Raw genomic sequence first — 21397 nt, 5'->3', positions numbered from 1 at the left:
TTAGCCAGCTGCAGAAAAAAACCCACATAACTTTAATTCTGTGGTATTTAGATTAAATGAGAGGTTGTTGCAGAAAAGTATTAAATTTCTGTAACCTTCAGGTATATTAATTTTATTATCTCAGATGTTTGTCATATTTACCTATATGTTTATACATGTGCATTACAAAGAGTCATTAAGACATGTACAGGGCTGCATTTCGGAACCAAACATTCTTTAAAAAGTGGAATTTGGATAGTTTTTCTTTGCCATGACTATTCTATGGAACTTAGCATAAGAAAGGTGTAAAGAAAGACCTGGGACAAAACAAACTTCCTCTTTGAACCACCATTTTTTTTGTATTTTATTCTACAGTAACTTTCAACCTGACAACATGAATTCTCAGGGTCATGCCATTTACTGTACTATTGTAATGAAGTGTCCAACGGTTATGCTGCAGAAACTGTTACATGATTAAGTAAATCAACTGATACATGTAATAATACACATTCATTCTGCAGTACACCATCTTTTTTATTTGCACTACTGTATGTATCATTTTATAAAAAAAAGCTTTCACTTGATCAAGATAAACATCCCCAACTGCGTGAGAGACGTGCATAGGAGCGCCGACAGATCCTTCCCACAAACTGAAAAGAGTTCTTGTTTACATGTGTCCATTGTTATTTAAGGCTCAATCCTTTTCCCCCTCGGCGATTGTCTATTGAAATCTTGGCTGGTGCTGGGAATACAGAGGAAAAAGTAGTGTCCCAGGATTTCAAGGTGTTTCCTTCGCTGGCACAATGCGTGTGCGTATGAGAGCATGCAGTGCCATTCTGTGCTGAACACCGGCACTTTGCTGCTTACCCACAATGCACTGTGGGAAAAGGTAACACCCATTTGGTTGTTGACCCGGAGCAAACCAGAGAGGAACTACCAGTCTGAAGGGAGATCAGAAAATATAACCAAAAGCCAAATGAACAGACGAGAAAAGACCCAGTCAAGTTAGTTCTTGTTAAATGTGAGGCGGCTGGTTCTTTTATTTTTTTCAGCCCAGTGGATTTTTACTGATAATTTGGATACTTTTCCTAGAGACTTTGGAGTTTGTATGTCTACCTTTTCGCATTACAAAGGTGTGAGTGAGAGAAGTAGGATGGTCGGGGTAGAGGGAGGAGCCGCAGGGTTCTCCATGTATGGACTCCAGCTCTGTTCATATGGTAAATAGACAATCACATGGGGCAATAGTCTTGAGGCACTGGGGAGAAAAGGGAGGGAAAGGAACAAGGAAAGAGAGAAAGAGACAGAGGAGAGAGAGAGAGAGAGACTTTGGCCTGCCCCATGTGCAGGAGGCGGCACTTTCACCCCGAGGTTAGAGCCCACCGGATCACGTTACAGAAAGACAGGGAAACAACGGATTTGGAGTGAGTGCCATGTTGTGGTCAAACTGAATCCTCGGCTCCTTCACCAGGGCCCTGACAGGGCTCTACTTCTTTCATTTGACTCCATTTAGATTCTTTTTTCTCCCCCCCCCCACCCCCCCAATCTCTGTGGCAGTGAAAGTCCAACAACTGGAGCCACAGTGGTTGCCATTGGAGACCTCTATTCACTTTTTCGAAGGGGTAGAGAGACAAAATGCCCACTAATTTCACTGTAGTGCCGGTGGAGGATGCCGAAGAAGGCGGCGGCAGCAGCGGCAGCAGCGGCAGCGCAGGAGCGGCTGGAGGCAGCAAACCTGTCCGTCTGGACCAAATTTTTGGAGAGGAAGACAATGAGGACAACTTACAAGGTAGGCGTTAACTCTGCGAGACGAAAATACCTACCTCAGCTCGTTGCATGTCTGCTCAGGGAAATCCAATTTGAGATACCTTCTTATTACCGTTTGGGGTCATGTGGGAGCTCGGGCCAATCCCAGCATGCACTGGGATACGCTCGCGGGTTAAAATGTGCAGGTTTGATGCGTCACCGTTGTAACCGAACGCGAAAACAAACAAACAGAAGTACGCCGACACAAATAGTCAGATACATGTTATGGCAGGCGCACGCTTTCACACAACGCACGAGCAAACAGTGTGACACAGTTCAACCAGCTCAAACCTGCAGGGCAGCGTAATTGGTGCAATGGGAAGGGGGAACTATGTGTTGCTCTTTGCATTGTCAGTGCAGGACTATCTATTATAATCATACAAACCCCAGACGATGATAGTGTTAGAAAAGCAGCTTGAAGTTGCGAAACTTAAGCTTAAAGTTTTCAAGTTGGCTGCTGAACGGTGTCGAGACTTTTCGTAATAATTTAGTCTTTCAATTTTTAAGGTCGATTTTTTTTACCTTATGATTTGAACCCAGTACTTAACTCCTCAAATAAGTGTTGATACTGCACTTTACCTTTCGTAAATCTTTACTGAGCAAAGGTAGACTTTTATACTTTCAGCTCTCTGTCTATTAAATTGTTTGCCTCGGAAAATGCATTGAATGTTAATTATTTACAGACAATGAATTATTCCCTTTTCACGGACATGACGACATCTTGAGTTTATAGTCATTGTCATTGCATTGCACCAAAAGTCAAAAGTTCAGATGAGAAGCGCTGCAATCTGCTGACTGAGCTGCTCACTTTCAGTCGGAGTGTAGCGAGTGCTAAGTCTCAGTTATTAATGGATTTGGCCAGTGCCTCATTTAATTATGTGATAAAAAAAATAAATTTTAATTTGAAAAATTGTTTTAGCCACAGTCTTGGCAGGGGACAGTTCAGAAACTTTGGGATGCTGGATTGGGACACACGGAAATTAAGTGGCAAAATTCCTGTCTTGAACAGGATGTGTAGGGCCAACAGATTCCAGAAAATAGGTGTTCATTTGTAAAATGGGTAAAAATGTGGTATGACTTATAAATAGTCCAGTGTAATAAATGAATGGCATATCAACTCTAAATGTTCTAATATGTAATAGTGTTAATGAATAGCCAGTAGCCTACATTCTAAACTCAGTATAGAGCAAACAAAACGTAAATGTGGGGTCTCCAATGGTCCTGCTGTCCGTTAACATTTATCGTTCACCGTACCGACTTCACAATTTACCTTCTCGACTATTGCAACACACAGGTGTTGATTGTGGAGTTTGGTTTCTCTGTGAGACCTCGGGGTCTGGCAAGAAGCACACGGGCCGGTTAAAGAGTGAATGACTCCTTCTCCTTCAGCTCTTCCCTTCCTGGACCATTTCTCTCTGGAGTGACCCTCTTCTTCCGCCATGAGGTTGGTGGCAACCTCCAATTGAGTGGTGGTCAGTTTCTCCAGTCTTGTTTTCAGGCCTGATCCTCTTTCATCCCTTCATCTTTGAGTTGATGTTTTCTCAGTTCCAGTCTCCAGGTTTTGCTGGAGCTGACTGGTCAGATACACTCCCCGTTACCACAGACTTGCTCTCTTTTTGCGTCTTTGCCTCCAGCCAGACAATATGTTGCTCTGCAAACCGGGAGGTGAGTCTTCAACCCCTTGAACCTGGGTGCCTACCGACTGGAACGTGATGAATTAATGACACGAAAAAAGCAAAATGCTCCGTTGCGATTGCAACACTCAAATCGTCTTTTTAATATAAGGTACAAACCAACTCGTTCCTCAGAAAGTCTTCAGTATCATCACTCGTCAAAAGACGAGGGGCTTTCCCCAAGAAGGACGACTGTCACATTACGCATAAATTATTTGATCTGTTGTTCGTATGAAAAGTACTGATTAGGACTGCTTCAATATTAATTAGTCCGGCTTCATGGTTTTGAGTCACCATGTCCAGAGAATAAAATTCATCCTGTCCCTGTGCCACAACAGAGATAGAGGTAGAAGAAGAGATAAGAAAGGACAGACCTCAGCAGTCAAGTGTTAACCAGCAGTCAACCAGTGTGCTCTGTGCTCGGGCAGCCTCAACGTGGGTTTACAACCCGCTGGAATGTTGCAGGCCAGACGCTTGTCTCCAGTGACGAGACGTCCCCATTCGGTGTTTGGATATATATTGACGAAGATGACGCGTTGTAAGATTTCATCTACTGTGACACGCAGGGCGTTCCATTGATTGTTTTTGGTTTGCTAAAGTTGTCATTTCTGAGACGACCTCAATGTGTGTGCATTAGCACTTAGGGGGATGAGACTTGATACAAAAATTTGGTCACGATGATGTTGTGTCTTGTTTTCTTTTATCTGATACTTCTAGAACTGTTTGGATTCTTGTGTAAACCTTAAGACAGTCTGACATGCCTTATCATCTGATAGGATCCGACTGAAAGTCGTGTGTTCACTCAACGAGTGGCTGCATCCATATAATTCCCCTTTGCGAATAACACATGCTTCTGTCTGAAGAATGAGCATCAGCCCTAAAAACTTCAAGTGCTACATGTTTTGGTGAGACGGTTCTTGCAAACCAGCTACGAATCTTTGCTACGGTCCATTTTTAAGGACCAGGTCAAGCTTAACGTTTGATAGCCGATATGGAACCACGTGATCCACGTATACATGGCGTCAATAACAGACCATCCGTTGGCACAACGCAGTGGCGTTGAATGAGAGAATATGGCCAACAAAGTCCAAAATGCTTGCACGTCACGTGACTCATACAGACTTCTGATAGTTCCCGGAAGTTCTTGGCGCGGAATTCAAATCCATTATTCACAGCGACAGAACTGCATTTTTTGGTAGAACTTGGTGATTAGTAGGCAATAGATGTATCAATTTACAATATAGCAGACCGGCATGCATATGTAGTTACTCTATGTAGTTGGTCAATATATTTTTAAAAAATCATAAATAAATCATAAATAATCATAAAACCTAATCCACTAACATGCTTTAATGCACATGTTGATTTTATTCCGTTGTGCTGATAATATACAATGTGATTATTAAAACGTCTTACCCTTCATAAGTTCCACACAGGCGGTCCATTGATCCATTCTGCTGCTACTCTAATGTGCTGCAGCTCACTTCCTGGAACTATTGAGACGCTCCGTGATCCGCCATTGCTGGAAAAAAAAAACGGTCCATTGGAGTGAACTGAGATGTCGCTATTCTCTCTCTCTCAAGGGCTCTGGTACAACGTAATTTGATAATGCTGCCTTTGGGCAATGTTGAATGTTTGTTCACTGCAAAGGTGTGATCTGAACGTGACGGCATCTGGAATTGTTTTTGAGTGGCTATTCCAGGAAACCAAAGAATAGCCCTCCCCCCCAGAGATTTCCAGAACATTATACAATTTTTTAAAGAAAAAAACAAAGGCAAAATAAAGACCAAAAAAACTAAACACTCAAAGAAAGAATTGTCTTTGGTAAATGTAAAAAATGTGTCCACGCTCTTTTAAAACATGTCCCGTCAAATTGTAGGTCAATTTGTAAGAAGTGGTGCATATTGAGGAGAATTTGCCACATTCACCCATTTTCTCGCATTTTGAATTTTCTGTCAAGGGCAGCGGTCACAGAACATGCAGAGCTCAAAAGGACACTTGGAGGATCTGTACGCACAGTCAGTGCTGAGTAGACAAGATGCCATCTGCATAAACAATAACATCTCAGTACCATCATTTTCCAAAGCAGTGACCTGTAAGCAGTATCGTGTTTCGTCCTGTCCCACTTTCCACTTGGTCTGTAGAATTACTTAGCAGGCTCTTTTCTTTTTTTTTTAGGTTCAGCCTTGAAGAAATCACTATTTATGATTAAATATTTGAAGAAATGAATGCTCAATCTGAAGTTGACATCTCTGCCTTGGACTTTGGCAGCTGTATCAAAAGGCCTCCAGCCTAAACCCCCACATACAGTAGAGAGTTTTTCTCCCACCGTATGACCTCCATGGCAGCAGGAGACCTGTCACTGTTGAGCAACGAATAACTAACCCCCGGATGACAATACTATAGTATTCTGGTACGTTTCGGTTCTAACATCCTTTCTCCGTATAGGCATGCACACCTTTTCAGGTCTGGGGACAGCTTTCTGATCCAAAACCTAATGTGACACACAAATGTCTTGATTGTGTTTGCTCATTCCTAGTTTCATTCCTAGATCACCGTGTCCTTTCCCCTCGGCATTAACTCGGAACGCTTCCAGGCACTTCGAGCCATCGTTAAGCGGAAAAGGGATGTTAATCATTACGTATAGCATTGTTTCCATGCGTGAGCCTGCCAAAAGACGCACTTCTCCTCTGTTCGAAAGGAAGTTTATTTTTGGTCAAATGAAGTTCTGTTTACTTGGACTGTCACTTATGTAATGCCTCGACAATCTGGTTTTGACACTCGCCGAACTGTAGTTTGCGCGTTCTGGGTAATGGATAGGCCACAGGGTTCATAAAGTCTATGACCTTTTACTCACTTTTATTAAATGTATCAGACCCATTAAATGACTTAAATAGGCTGTCACATCTAGTCACTTATTGCCACAACATAGTGTTGGCATTCCACTAGTCGTGCTGATGAATCAAAATGGTAGCAGTCTTTTCTTTTTTAAACTTCAATACGCAGTAAGTCCTGTAAGGTGTCCTTTGTCAATAATCCTGTTTACCCAACTCAACTGGTCTCCTGTGTTTTATAACAAAGGAATTAAAAAAAAAAAAACCCACAGTAGATACCGAAAGGGACACACCTTCGGTGGTGTTGAGCAGACAGCTATGAATTTCACGTTAAAAGTTGGAATCATCACATCTTGAGGGAAGAAACATGTCCATGCACAGGATCACTCTGCCATCAAATTCATCTCCTGTGCCCCGCACTCACATATCCAAACATTTATGGGCATGCTAAACAGTTTTGTATTGCACATACTGTGTGATGTGCTGCATGAACCGAGCCTCTGATGAGGCTGTGCTTTTTGTGCGTGAAGGAATATGGACATCTGCTGGTTAACCTCGATTACTGCATGGGAAGCCTTTAGGAGCAAGTCAATGATAAAACTGTGTGGGACTGTTGCCAGGGGTGCTCACCAAGTTAACATTTATGCCAAGAGGGTTTCTGTGTCACCTTTGAGTGTACATTTGTTTCTTTTTGATATGCTTTTTTTTAAAATGTTCTACTTGTGTTGTTAGCGTAAAGATTGCAGTGAAAGAAGCGACTGGCCAGTAAAAGGGGCGAGGCTACAAAGGCTTACGTCAGCACTGAAGGTTGTTAATCTATAGGTACGGACTCAGTGAGTGTTTGGGGGAGAGAGACAGAGGGAGGCCTTTCGCCCTTTATGTTGGCAGTGAGCCTACAATTCACCACAGGGCTGAAGCATCCATTGAAAGCAAGTTAGATTAGATTGTGTATAATTACTGTTGCTGTTAGGTTCACACCATGCCTGCTGCCTCCTGGTGGTTTTACATCACCGAGGTTAGTATTCAGTATGAGTTCTTAAATATGCCAAACATAATGCAGTGCTTACTGCAATGTCTTTCAAATGAATACATGAAACGACCATAACTGTCCATCATGTTAACGTCACCAGACTAGAAAATTAGTGAAACCACCCATTTATCTCCTAATATATATATATATATATATTAGGAGATACATCTTCAGGAAATTTGGTAAAAACTATAACTGCAATATTTATATGGAAATCTAGTCACTTTTTAATACACCTAAGCTGATACCCGGGTTTCTGTTTATTTCTATTGTCTTACCAGTATGTTCTTCGGGTATTGTTCAGGAAACAGTCATATATTTTAATTTGAAAGTGCCCACCTCCCTTGGACAGAGACAACAACAAAAAAATGCATTTAATAGCGATGACCTAAATAGGCAGACAGACTAAATGTACCTGCATCGCTCTGTGTAGCTAGCCATCTGTGGAACAGTGTGTTTTGACAATATGAGTAAAGAGCCATCTATTCCCCATGAAAAGGAGCGTAGGGTATTTCCAGTGTTCGGTCTCCTACGTCATTCATATCCCCAGAACAATTGAATCAGCAGCTTCGGATGGATGCAAAGTGACTGCAGTATGCCGTGAATTATACACCAATTACAGATCTAACACTGACCTCAACCTCTGCACACCGGGTGTCCAATTTTCCAGAAAAAAACAAAACTTTGCGCTTGTTTAAAGTACAGAGGATCCTGAATCCTGAATAATCTTCCCTGCTCATCACTGCATGCTACATTTTGATACTATCTTCACCATGTCATGTGCATCCACAGTACACTGTTTTTCTTATCAAATGTCTTCACTGATCTCTGAGCCACTGTGAGGCCTTGCATTCTTTAAGGCAATAAAGATGAGACGACAACAGTGTGATCTAGTGTGATAATATACCATATCTAACAGGCTGAGACCACTGCATGACAACCAGGGGCAAGGCAAACCGAACTGAGGAGCAAGTTTGAAAGGCGCGTCTTCATGTTACTCTGTGCCGCTTGTCTTTGTAAGCGTGTACAAGAGCTGATTTAGTAAAAAAGCTGAAATAGGCCGAAGCTTACTTTGTCTGCCGAAAACTGGAACCTTTGTCCCCTGATTATCAAGGATTAGTGTCGGACCCTCTTATGTCAAAGTTTTGGAAGAAGCAGCTTATTTAAAATGTGGGTTTGGATCAAGTAGCACTCTAAGACTCTGCTGTCAATCAGGCTGACATGCGTGTAGTCTGGATGGTTCACCGGTCCAGAACCTCATGCTGCTTAGTACCCAGCGTTACAGTAGTGGGAAGCTGTAGCGACAAGCACTGAAAAGATGTGCAATGAACAGACAATGCCTGTTTCAAAGCAATCCAAAGAATGAAAAACACTGTTTATGATTGCTTACATTATTCAGGTTCCTTGAATGCAGTGTTCTGAGACTGTTACACATGAAACAGAATAGAAATATGCTTTTTTATTTTGTTTTCTCTTTACCATTATGAACTTTTGATGTTCATTACATTCATTTAGCAGGAGCTTTTGTCCAAAGCGGCTTACAATGAGTGCATTCATCCATGAAGATATTACCCAAAAGTGCAGGAATCGATCGAGTGCATGAACATTTATCAAATAGGCAAAATTCACCGGACATTAAGTCTCCAGCAGCATGTCAGAAAATATGGCTAACGGTCAACAAGTGCACCACTTTGTTCCTTGAAAAAACTTAATTTATCAACCAAAGTCATGACGTTTTCAACAATTAAAAAGAATAACAATTCTCATCGAACTCAAAAGTGTAATAACATTTAGTGTTAACAGCAAAATTTCTTTTGAAAATGTCGGCAACTTTCAAATCAGCTAACGGTTGCTAGCTCTACAAGCTGATGACATTTTTTTTAACGGTGATGTCACGGGACATGCAGCTTCTCACGGCTCTCGGTTCTCCAGTTGTTTTGTTCAGTTTGGTAAATGGACCCAATTTTTTTAACATTAATCAGGTCGTGTTCAACGTAATGTTCATCTGACAGTATCTGCTGCTGGTCATTTGCTTTCAAACTTATTGTATCTAAGATCCTCGATCGAGACACAAACTAGTCACATTTTTTTTTATTATTCTTTTTGTTACAAGGAAATTCAAGGTTTTCTTTCTGTCCATTTGGCTTTTCTTTTTATGCTGCTTTGCAAATCCACAGTTTGAACAACCAGCAGAGTTATTTTCATTAACAAATGTCCAGTGCTGATTGTAAATGACCTGTATTTATATAGCACTTTTCTAGTCACATTATAATAATAATAATAATAAATTTGCCGTTCATCACATTTTATACACTGACGGAATAGCCGACAGAGGCAATCTAGGGTTAAGTGTCTTGCCCTAAGACACTGGGGGGAACACTGGGGGCAGCAGGGATCTTGCCACTGACATTCTGGTGTGTGGGCAACTTCTCTACCTCCCGATCCACAGCCATCCAATCATGGCACCATTACCGCTACAAGTGCACCAATGCTACAGCACAGCTGGTGCTGCTACAGCTGATACAGAATAGTAACTGTTGATCCTGCTGCTTGTTCTCTTCATGTTACTCTAGCAGTAAAATATGCATCTGACACAATCCTGTCTCTCACCAGGGGAGGATAGCCAGAAAGAGTCCAGTCCATTCATCAACTCAGACGATGATGGAGAACCTTATTTTGACGGCAAGAACATGGCCCTGTTTGAGGTAAAAAAAACAAAACAAAAAAACACGTTTAAACGTGTTTTTGCACACATGAACAATTTTCCACTTGACTGAGGTGTTTACAGCAAATTCATGTAGCATATGATTTATGGAGTAGGAAAAGTATTACATGCAACTAATAAAGGTAATAAGGTTAAGACATGATCAGAACCTACAAATCCAGAAATATGTCAAAAATACTAGTATTAATAAAGATGTAATAATATTCTCTGTAGAACACTTTTCAAAACCCAAGCTAGAAAGTGTTTCGCCCAATGCTAGATATGTAAATCACCGAAGAATTTAAAAAAAAATAGATTTTATTGTAGAACATATAAAACAAAATCGTGTCATTTAAGATGAATGAAAATAAAAAGACCATCGTATGCTTCATTCATTTTCTTCCTCTGGCGCTCTGCAGGAGGAAATGGACAGTCACCCGATGGTGTCCTCTCTTCTCAACAAGCTGGCCATCTACACCAACCTGACCCAGGGGGTCCGCGAGCACGAGGAGGCCGAGAACGAGGATGGGGTCAGGAGGGTCACTGTCGTGGTACAGACTTCTTTTTGTGACTAGTGTAGTGGCCATTTTTATGATATTTACGATATTCTTATGTAGTAGGCATTGTAAGTTTCCATTTTTAAGCAACCTGTGTGCTTTAAAAACCAGCTACCTGGAGTGCAATATGTTGCTAGCTAGACTTTAGCTATATGGCTTAAAAGATTCAAATATACCAGGCATGTGTCTTTTCCTTTAATTTTTTTAGTGTCTTAATTTACATGTGCATACGAATGTCACAGTCTCTAAGCCAGGGGTGGGGAACCTCCAGCCCATTTGATCCGGCCAATGGGTCAATTAAAGAACAGAAAAAAGAAGCAACTCAGAAATACAAAGGAAATCTTTTGACAGCAATTATTTCTTTTGATAAGAGAAAGTAACATAAAATTACCCTTCAGGGTGGTCCCTTCCAGCTCGCGACTGTAAAGGAGAGGGAAATGTAGAAGGTTCTTTTTGTGTAAGTAAAAGACGAGGCAGTGTGCCTAGTTTGCAGGGGCAAATGATTGCAGCGATAAGAAAAGTCAGACCTCGAGCGACAAGCAGCGTTAACAAGACCACATTCTAACAGAGACAATGTCACACAGGCAAGTTTTGTGGTGAGTGAGTTAATACTTAAGAGGCTGAAACGTCATTCAGAAGCAGCATTTGTGAAGGAGCCTTGTTGCCGCTGTGGAGCTGGGTGGAATCAAAATTGTGCATTCTGTGCAAACACTTGTGCATTTCTCTAATCTCCGCGAACAAAAGCCTGCTATGACAAATGAACATGCTGGCGTGTTTTTGCAAAACTCCTTCGGGCACCCTTTCAGATTTCAGGACATAAAAGTAAACAAAAGGAACTGTGTTGAGGCCATGTTGATACGTTTAATGTGGAACCAGCTGATCTGCCGACAACACAAAATCATTGAGCCGCAAAACAATGACAAGCTCAAAGCTAGGTACAACAACCTCCCTCTGCTCGAGCTCTGTAAACGGTGTGTGCGTTTGCCTCCTGAGGATTTTCCCTTTCTGAGGAGACATGCATTGAGGTTGGCATTTCTATTTGGGACAACCTACTGTACTGCTGTCAGCACTTCTTTTTAATACCGAGAGTCTTGCTAAGACTCGACTCTGCTCAAGACTGACCGAAACAGCACGGCAGCTGCGTGTAGCACCACCATCACTATCATCTGACATCAGACGCCTGACCACAGATGGGCTGTTCCAGCCATTAGAGAGGTCAGTGTGATGGCCCTCGAAAATGTTTCTCCACCCCTGTTCTAAGCTGTTTGCCTTTGTCCAACTACACCTTTGTTTGAATATTTACAACAGTTTTTTTTATAAAAATCCATTCATTTATGAATTGCTTTCAGGGACAATGATTTTATGTCACTTTTCCATTGTGGATACTCACTGGAATTTCCCATTTACTCTTGTTATAGGAGCCCCAATTGGTTTTTAAACAAGACGTCATTGACAAAGGGAAGTTTCTTATGTCCTCCAGAGGATCCTGTCCCTGGGACACCTCTGTTATGTTCTTTGTGTACATCTCTTTCATTTTTTTCTAAACTTGTAGAATCAGAGGGGTCCGAGGGTAATAAGAGAGAGAGAGAGAGACAGGACTGAGGAATTTTGAGGCACAAAGTTAGAGAAAAGACACGATGACCTTTTAAAATCCATCCATATTGTATCACTTGAGGTTCATGTGACACAGCTGAGTGTGGGCAGCCCATTGGAAAAAAATAAAAATCTTACACAGAACAAATGCAGAAAACATTAGCTTAACCAAAGAATCAACTAAATAACGACACAAGGTCCTCTGCAGATTCTCGGACAATATACCAGAAGTGTTGCTCGCACAGATTTTCAGACAGCCAAATATTTTCTTTCATCGAAAGTACCTCGATAGCTGAAGCTGTTATGAACCTTTATACAAAGTCACAAGATCAATGGCATTCCGCTTGTGCCCAGCCCCTGTGTGTGGTGTACACCCACCGCCTGGCATGGGGGGAAAAATACCCTAAGAAAATCTCAAACTAGTAGTATTGGTGTTGAGGTCTTAATTCTTTGCTCAAACACAAAAACGCAGCTGTGAACTCTGAAAAGATGCATGTAGCAGAGACCCTCTCCCACACCGGTCGCGTTCGCGCTGCGGCTGGCTAGATTGAAAAGAACAAGGATCCAACCTTGGCCAGCGAGAAACGTCCCCTGTCTGCTGTCTTTGAGCGCCAGCTGGAGGCGGAGGGTGGAGGTGGTTCCTGGCACACACACCGCCTCTCCGACAGGTTGACCGGGGTCACGTAGTGTGAAAGGTGAGGCGCTTGGAGGGGAAAGAAAACGTACGCATACACACATAAGTACACTTGACAGACTGTTTATTTCCCCAACAGTCTGGAAGCACGTGCAGGGTTTATACCGTCCGTTTCAATGTGCCATCAATGTCAGTTTCACCCTGTCTCCAGTTTTTATGCCAGCCCAAGCTTTGCATACAACAGACGTAGGCATCCTTTAAAGACTCACCCCTCCTTTGGTGAAAGCGTTTGTTCATGTTGAGTATACCGGCGGTTTTATGAAAACTGTTGCTTCCTTTGAAAAAGACAATACGTTGACTTCTTTCTGGTTTCATTTTTATCCTCTCAGCCTGGCTGACACTAGAAATAAGTAAATAAATAAATAAATAAAAACTTAAGTAATCACAATGTTAGCTTCAGCCCCTGCCAGCAGCAACATACAATGTTAAATTGTCATTGAGAATGTGCTCCGGCAACAACAACGCTTGTCTTTCTGCAGTTTTTATTACAGTCTCTTGGACTGGCTCGGGGAAAGACAGTAGGACATTGGTCTGTGGCTCTGAGTGGAAGCATTGATGATGTTTTACTAACACCCGCCCCCGGAATGATAGCTCTGTTTTTTTCCTTTTTTCTTTTTTCCGTTTTGGAGTACAGAGGGATATCTGAGGGTCGAGACTGAAAAGAGCAAGGCAGACAATGCGGCGGGAGTGAGGGGGAGTAGAGCTGGGGCGAGAAGCGAGAGAGCAGAGTAGCAAAAGGGGAGAAGATGTGGGAAATTTGGAAATCCAAATCAGTGGAGTGCAGTCGAGACAGCCCAGGACTTTGTATCTAGGAAAATGGTACGTACTCTCTGTTTTTTCTTCAGGGGAGTTACATGCAGTGTGATGCACACTGTAAATATTGTAGAAGACAGCGATAATATTGTTGCTTTGCAGCTAAAGCTGCTGCTGAATGGGCGATAGACAGTGCTTTACCTGAGCTACATTAAGGCGATACCAGCGGGATTGTTGGTGTATTTCTGGAGTACTTAAATTTTTTTAAGAGATCTCTTTCGCTCTTGTTTTTGCTTGTGCATGAAAATTAGATTTCCCTGTCAAAAACACTGAAAAGATGTTCAGCGCATATTTTCAGTGGATATTATCAGATATCATATGAAATCGTTTCTGTCTCAAATCACTAGGGATCGAAAATAAGGGTTTCATGTTTTTCATTGACACAAGGAGCGAAATTAAACAGCAGCGAAACTCCCGAACTCCTGGGGACAATTTCAGTGTCATTTGAGGTTTTTGCTCTTTTTTTTTCTCGTTAATAATGAATAAAATAATTGGTTGCATCCCCTTAAAAACACATTAAACTGAAGAAATACTAAATAACTCTCACCATTCCTAGTTTACTCATATATTTTGTAACCTGCCAATTTAGTCCAAAAAGCCTAGGTGGCTACTCCAGGGATGCCTGTTTCAGTCTGTAAGGTAACACCATGAATGACACGTCAACAATTGTGTTGTGCAAAACAATTTTAACTTATTTCCCACTCTGTAAAACAAGCCATTGAATTACATAAGTCAAGATATACTGTAAGTAGCTATTATAAACAGCTTAAAAATGAATTAGAAATTAAAGCTTCTTTATGGTGTTATTATCACATTTTGTAACTGCTGCATGAGTCTATACTGTTTCATTCACCATATTTCCAATTTATAAATATATATATATATAATAAATATATGATAAGAAAATATCATACCCGATTAAATGATAAAAGCACTGCAAAACATTCTACATTAAAACTGAACACGTTCCCGTATAGATTCAAGGTGTTATTGCTCACTGTAATTGTTCCCTCTGTCTTCACTTGCTGTGAAGGTATTCCCTCAGTATAATTTCGCTTGAGGTGATGGGAAACAAAATCTACAGCCCTTAGTCTGTGTTTAAACAAATAATAACAATAACTGATGAAAGGTGACGTTAATATGAGGCTTTTGCAGTCTAAGTTGAATCAAGTTGAGTATCTTGGTGCAAAGATGTCCCTTTCCTAATTCCCCACAGCGCTTCCGCACTGATCTCTTTTGGAGGCCAGGTCGACAAAAAGAGAGAATACTACACCAAAAGTTCTTAAACTTACATATTTAGTTTGCTGAACTGCAACTGCCAAAACCCTTGTGTTTACTTTGCCTGCACTTTTACAAAGAACAAGGACTGCGGATTTTGTCGTCCGTTTTTACATCAGAGCAGCAATAGGAAGCGATCTCCTCGTGACCGCTGTTGACCAAGGCATGCGGGGGACTTGAAATAATATGAACATGAAGGTGACATGCACGGGATAAGGAAGGAAGTTTGAGCTTTGGTTGTCCTGACCATCTAGTGGATCTCTGCGCACTGTAACCGCAACATGCTGGCTTTTGGTTCTTTGTAGGCTGTCATCGTCTGCCCACATCACTCTTTGGTTATACCTGTCCAGTTAAGGTTACTATAGCTGAGAGATGTCATAGCAAGGACTCACACAGGATAGTTTAATTGATGAAGTATTGGGCTGTCTTTGGAAACCTCTCTTCCTCTATTCCCCTTCCAACTTTCTCCCGTTTAATCTCACTTGTGTGTGTGTGTGTGTGTGTGTGTGTGTGTGTGTGTGTGTGTGTGTGTGTGTGTGTGTTCATCGACCCCCAGGTCCCCCAAATGGGAACCTTCATCGGAGTTTACCTGCCCTGCATGCAGAACATCCTGGGTGTCATTCTCTTTCTGCGTCTCACTTGGATCGTTGGTACGGCGGGAATTCTGGGCTCCTTCGCCATCGTCTCCATGTGCTGCATCTGTGTGAGTAATGTAAAAGTGATGCGTAGAAGGAAATGTTTTAAATAATCAGTAAACTTTTGAAAGAAAAAAAACCATTCGACATTAATGATACTGTGAAAGATTAATGTTTGTTGAAAGACAAACAAACAGGGTCCCTCTTGGCTATGCTGTATCATTCTCTAAAGGCCTGAACGGAACAATGACATGTCTGAGGTCGAGTCTGCGATTTACGACACTAGAAAAATTGGGGAAAAACCAGGCCAGGCTGTTCTCCCTCCTTTGAAACTGTGGTGTGATGATTAGCAACATTAATCTCCATGCCTGAGCTCAGGGGAGAGTCCCCAAAACAAGCAAAAAAATTTGTGACTTATTTACAACCCCGATTCATACGTCAGTAGCTCCAGATGGCCAAACAGAGAGATGACTGTTTGGAAAGTTTGAACTTAAATGCTCAGCCGTCATGTGATGTGATGTGGACAATCTGCACACAACACCCTTTAACAATATACAGATGGGTGACAAATTAAAGTAAAAACCAGCATAAAGTGTCTATGTAAGGTGTGGAGCCAACACGAGCCGGCAGACCAGCAAAAATGCTCCTTGACATCGATTTCTACAAGTCTCCGCGCTCTACTAGAGGGATGAGTGGCATTCTTCCAAAAGATCTTCCCTCATTTGGTGTTGTGATGATGATGATGATGGCGGCAGGGGAGTGTGCTGTCTAACACACTGATGCAAAATCGCCAATAGGTGTTCAGTCAGATTTGTTGACTGTGAAGCCATCGAATTCACACAATTTTGACACTCGTCAAGCCATTCAGTGATTCCTCGTGCCCAGGATAGAAATGTCTCGCCACTGGATAAAGGCGATCACTCCGAACGACTTGGTAGGCGGACAGGTTGACCCAAACCCTCCTAAAGGGTTTCACTGAGGTTCTAGGTTTTTGCTAGAAATCGAACAAAGTCAATGGTTCCCCCAAGCATTAAAGGGGCAGTAAGCGATTCTAACGCAATACACGGTTAGTATATCCAGCGAATATTTCCTCTTGGTCCGCTAACTATCGGCTCTTTTGTGCGGCGGGAAAAAAATCGTGGGTTTCGGCTCAACCCTGCCTCTGTAAATCGAAAAACAAAAATTGTTGCGGACCGCACCACGCAACACCGCGAGTGCAGTTTGGAAACATCACTCGTCAAGACCATAAGAGACGGGCTAGCCGGTTGGGCTGCTACACCACATTTTTGGCCTAGTGGTTAGTGCGTCCGTGTCCCATATCCGAGATCGCGGGTTCGCGGCCAGAGCAGTAACATCACGACGACAACAACAAAGAGAGACAAGCTTTCTCCAGAATTGCTAACTGTCCCTTTAAGGCCTGTACCCTACTCTTGGTGTATATGCCACACATGGACTCTCCAAGTTGTTGAGAACGTGGTAAAGAATGACCATATCACTTCTGCCCCCAAATATCTGAAAACCTCTGCTGCTGGTTTTTACATGACTTAGATGCATCTTCATCTTTGTGTTAAGGTTTTTTTTACACTGCAGCCCCACCATAACCTCCCTGTCTAACTGTCCACAGACTGGTCTTGTTGACGCAGTCGGATCACAGTTACTCCACTGCTTCTCCATACATGGACGGGCGTCCTGATCCCCAGTGGTGTCGTTCCCAAAGATTTAAATACAGATGTGACTGTTCCAATTCCAATACCAGGCAGTTGAGCTGCCTTTGTGACTAATGCTCCTGCAATAGCTTCAGGTCAACTTTTGCCTTTTTGAGGCAAAATCTATATCGTCTGGGGCTGCTCTGCATTTTTTACTCATGCCACAGAGCACTGTGGGCTGTGCAATTGTACCATGCACTGTGCCCTTTGTGGAAGCATTTGGCTTTTCACTCCACAAAAATATGGGAGGCAACACAAACCAGAGTTTAAGAGGCAATTCATACCAACTATTATTTAACATCCCTCGGCGGCCATACTAAATGACTGACTCCCTCTCTAATGCAAGAGCTGGACCTGCTTCTCTTTAACAAGGGGGCTGATGTCAGATGGCAGTGATGCTGATGATGCCAATCCCAGTTGATTTTGGACAAAACAACTTGCTGTAACTAGTCAGCAACTTTGGGTGTGCCTTACCAAGACAGTTATCCCTCTCTCGTATCAAACTCAGCAGAAAATCCCGTGCCTCGTGCAAGCTTGTGGGGCGTTATTTGGAAAGAGCGACTTTCTGCATCCGCCTTTCTTGACATTCGCCATGACGCTCACCAGCAATGACATGTAACTGCCACATGTGTGTTTCGTTCAACCCGACCGTGACACACAAAAGGAACACCCTGGAGGACATGTTGGTCTTTTATGTTGTTTTTCTTTTAAAAAAAGAGTCATTGCTCTCCTGAGATTTAATTTCTATTTCTGGCTCGCTTTTCTCTAATTGAATTACTTCTCGGTAGCACCAAATTGTCTCCACCTCGTTCTAAAAGGAGGACTTTGTGCATTTGGGAATAGGAATGACATGGATTTATGATTTGTTACTATTTTTATATTTCTTACTCCGTAAAGTGACCAGTACTAGCATTTTCTCCATGTTAACCCATCTGTTTTCAGTTGGTTATGGTTTAATAATAGAATAAAAAAAGCCTTTTTTTTTAGGTGATAACGTTTCCCTTCATTAACCAAAAGCAATGTTTGTGTGTGTGACATTGTGGGCAACAGTGGCAGTTTGAAAATATAGCATGTCATCTGAAACACAGCTAATTGAAATAGTATTAATAGCCAGCACACTTTCCATCTCTCTTCATCTTTTTGGATCCAGAAACACAACATCTGTGCTCTTCCTCCCCTTGCAGACTTTGCTCACAGCCATATCAATGAGTGCCATAGCAACCAACGGAGTTGTCCCAGGTACATTATGAAATGTTGCATTTATTATTTGACTTTATTTTCCTCTTAGAATATGTAAAATATGTTTGCAACTGTTGTTTAGAAGGATGATGTTTACCCTGTAACCTTATTTCTATTCACAAGCAGCCTGTGGTGAACAAAAATGCTTTATTAACAAACCTGTAATTTCCTAAAATGTATGTCAAAAAATGTATATAATTGTTTTTACACATTAATGATAGATTTTTTGGAAAAAAAACCCAAAACGAAATTATTATTATATCATTGTTTTATAGAGCAGTCGGTTCATCAGATAAATTTGGGGCTGGGACAAAAAGACAAACTTGACATTTGTGCTCTGACCTAAAGGCTCTCGAGGTTAAACCCCCATTGTTCCTGACATTTGTTTCTTTTTTGGATATTGTTTGAAATATTAGAAATAATACGCCCTATTTAAAAAGTAATAATAGGAAATAGGATATATGAATTTTAAGAGACAAGGAATGCATCTGGTAAACATCTAATGGCGATTCAATTTCTGTGAAGCCGGTGGCGCGTACTATATGATCTCCAGATCTTTGGGTCCCGAGTTTGGAGGAGCAGTGGGACTCTGTTTCTACCTGGGGACCACCTTCGCCGGATCCATGTACATACTGGGCACCATAGAGATTCTGCTGGTATGTTGCCACTCTGATAGACAAGGGGACATCGGTTGTTACCTCTGCTGCACGTCGATGACACATTCACTGTCTCTTCCCACTGCCAGACATACATCGTTCCGACAGCGACCGTATTTAAAGAAGGTGAAGATGCGGCAATGCTCAACAATATGCGCGTCTACGGCACATGCTGCTTGGTGCTCATGGCGCTGGTAGTGTTTGTAGGTGTAAAGTAAGTTTACACACACACATACGCACACACACGCACACGCCAGCAACGCATTCTCACAAGTGGTCCCCTCCTCTCTGCAGGTATGTGAACAAACTGGCTCTGGTGTTTTTGGCCTGTGTGATTCTCTCCATCATGGCCACTTATGCAGGAGTCATCAAGACGGTCATCGCACCCCCGGAGTTTAGGTGAGTTACAGAACGTTTTTCATGAAGTGCTGGTGTGTTTCAGAGACTGAAATATTCTTAGCAGTAAAATGACAACAAACTCCTCCAGTGTCTAATGTTAAACCCCTTTCACACAATCTGCACGAGGCAGGGTTGCTGCCTTTATTCCTATTTGCTGCTGTTCTGTATCAAAGGTACAAAAATGGAATGAGGGACAGTGCTGTTCTGCCATTAGTTAGCCATTACTCGGCAGCTGAATCAATGTCTGTGTGAAAAGGAGAGTCGGGCATGGTGCGACATAAAAGAGGATTGTTCTTAACGGCAACATAGTGGGATCTCTGTACAAAATGGGAGAGTGATGCGAAAGGAAAGATGAGGATAAACCATTGCTTTTCCCTCATCCTCGTATCAACATCCCACCCCTAAAATGCCTATACGATGCAAAAAGATTCAGTAAGTTAAGGGCTTTATACTCAGCATCATTTTTATTCAGATGCATATTAAAAAAATATTTGTAGGGCCAAGTCACCCATAGATGCAGTTTCCCTTCTTCTAAGGGCAACTCGGATGTCTGGCTTGTTCAACCCACACCTCTGTCATCTGAGACTCTGCGCAAGAGGGTAACAGCAGCCCTTTGATCCTAAAAAACCTCTCTCTGAGGGTGTTGTATCAGGGGACGCTGGACTTGGTTGCAGTTTTCTTGAAGACGTATCACCTCTCATCCGAGGGGCTTCTTCAGTTCTGACTAAGTTGTGGTGAATCCCAGGTATTTGACCTGTGTGTTTCGATGACTGTCGTTGAAACTGTTGCACATCAACAAAGGGTTGTTCGAGTTCAAAGGTTTTTTAAAGTCTCCTGGGAAAAGATGAAAGAACGGCATTGTAGGAGGGAGAAAGATTGAAGTTGTCGCAGACCTCCTCGGTTGAGGGATGGTTTCTCTATTTTGACATAGATGGCTTCCTTCACTCATCTTCTATCTCTCTCTCTCTCTCTCTCTCTCTCTCTCTCCCTACAGTGTGTGTTTGCTGGGGAACCGCTCGCTGAGGAACGAAAAGTTTGAAACATGCGCAAAGACGGAGGTCGTGAAAAACAAGACCTTCACCACCGATCTCTGGCCCCTCTTCTGTAACAGCAAGCAGCCCAACGCCACCTGTGATGAATACTTTGATTTGAACAACCTGACGGAAATACAGGCCATACCCGGGCTTCTGAGCGGAGTCATCAAAGGTGAGGGCGGATTTCTGAGCCAGAATTCAAAGGGACTTCCTCTTGTGCCACCTTCAGGTTGCCAAACGGTCAACTTTGCACTCAAGAAACTGAAAAGCGGTGGTTTCCAGATTTCCCACAAGCTTTGAATCAAGCCTTTGTTCCTCCAGCTCCTCCTGCTCTTCTCTTTCTGATAGACAACCTGTGGGGCAACTATGGTCCTGCTGGTATGTGGATAGAGAAGAAAAGCCAGCCTTCAGTACCGGTGCAGGAAATTTCCACGGACACCAATAAGGAATATGTCTTCAACGACATCACCACCTACTTCACTCTGCTGGTGGGGATATACTTCCCCTCTGTCACAGGTAGGTGCTACAGTGCAGTATCTCTCCCTGTCGAAAACCAAAAGGATGTCTAAATATGTTCTGAGTTTAAAATCATAATGTGTGCGTGTGTGTTTTACTTCAGGTATAATGGCTGGTTCCAATAGGTCAGGTGATCTCAGAGATGCACAGAGGTCGATCCCCATAGGAACCATAATGGCTATTCTCACCACCTCTTTCATCTGTATCCTTGAGACTGTGTGTGTGTGTGTGTGTCTTTCTATAGTTGAAAGAAC

The 21397-nt window shown here is 42.3% G+C and overlaps 1 protein-coding gene and 1 long non-coding RNA gene across 6 annotated transcripts in view; one reads left to right on the top strand and one right to left on the bottom strand.

Moving 5' to 3' along the window:
• Positions 1 to 320: 320 nt before the first annotated feature.
• Positions 321 to 2188, bottom strand: LOC124850024. Its single transcript, XR_007030755.1, has 2 exons — positions 1800 to 2188; positions 321 to 1719 (listed from the first exon to the last, which is right to left on the bottom strand). It is a non-coding gene; the product is annotated as an uncharacterized LOC124850024 (long non-coding RNA).
• LOC118311006 (solute carrier family 12 member 7) overlaps positions 1612 to 21397 on the top strand; it is a 30328-nt gene continuing 10542 nt past the window's right edge. For 4 of the 5 annotated variants that reach the window (XM_035634467.2, XM_035634466.2, XM_035634465.2 and 1 more), the window contains exons 1-11: positions 1612 to 1765; positions 9933 to 10024; positions 10443 to 10574; positions 15515 to 15661; positions 18484 to 18538; positions 19064 to 19194; positions 19284 to 19408; positions 19489 to 19593; positions 20588 to 20799; positions 20976 to 21143; positions 21247 to 21345. In XM_035634467.2, coding sequence (XP_035490360.1) covers positions 1612 to 1765; positions 9933 to 10024; positions 10443 to 10574; positions 15515 to 15661; positions 18484 to 18538; positions 19064 to 19194; positions 19284 to 19408; positions 19489 to 19593; positions 20588 to 20799; positions 20976 to 21143; positions 21247 to 21345 — 1420 coding nt within the window. Of the gene's footprint in view, positions 1766 to 9932; positions 10025 to 10442; positions 10575 to 10596; positions 13687 to 15514; positions 15662 to 18483; positions 18539 to 19063; positions 19195 to 19283; positions 19409 to 19488; positions 19594 to 20587; positions 20800 to 20975; positions 21144 to 21246; positions 21346 to 21397 lie in introns of those variants that run through there. The other variant, XM_035634468.2, reaches the window with a different exon arrangement.

Source organism: Scophthalmus maximus, chromosome 5 (assembly GCF_022379125.1).
Source record: "Scophthalmus maximus strain ysfricsl-2021 chromosome 5, ASM2237912v1, whole genome shotgun sequence".
Lineage (NCBI taxonomy): Eukaryota > Metazoa > Chordata > Actinopteri > Pleuronectiformes > Scophthalmidae > Scophthalmus > Scophthalmus maximus.
Note: the sequence above shows the minus strand (reverse complement) of the source record. Positions and strands in the feature narration are given on the sequence as shown.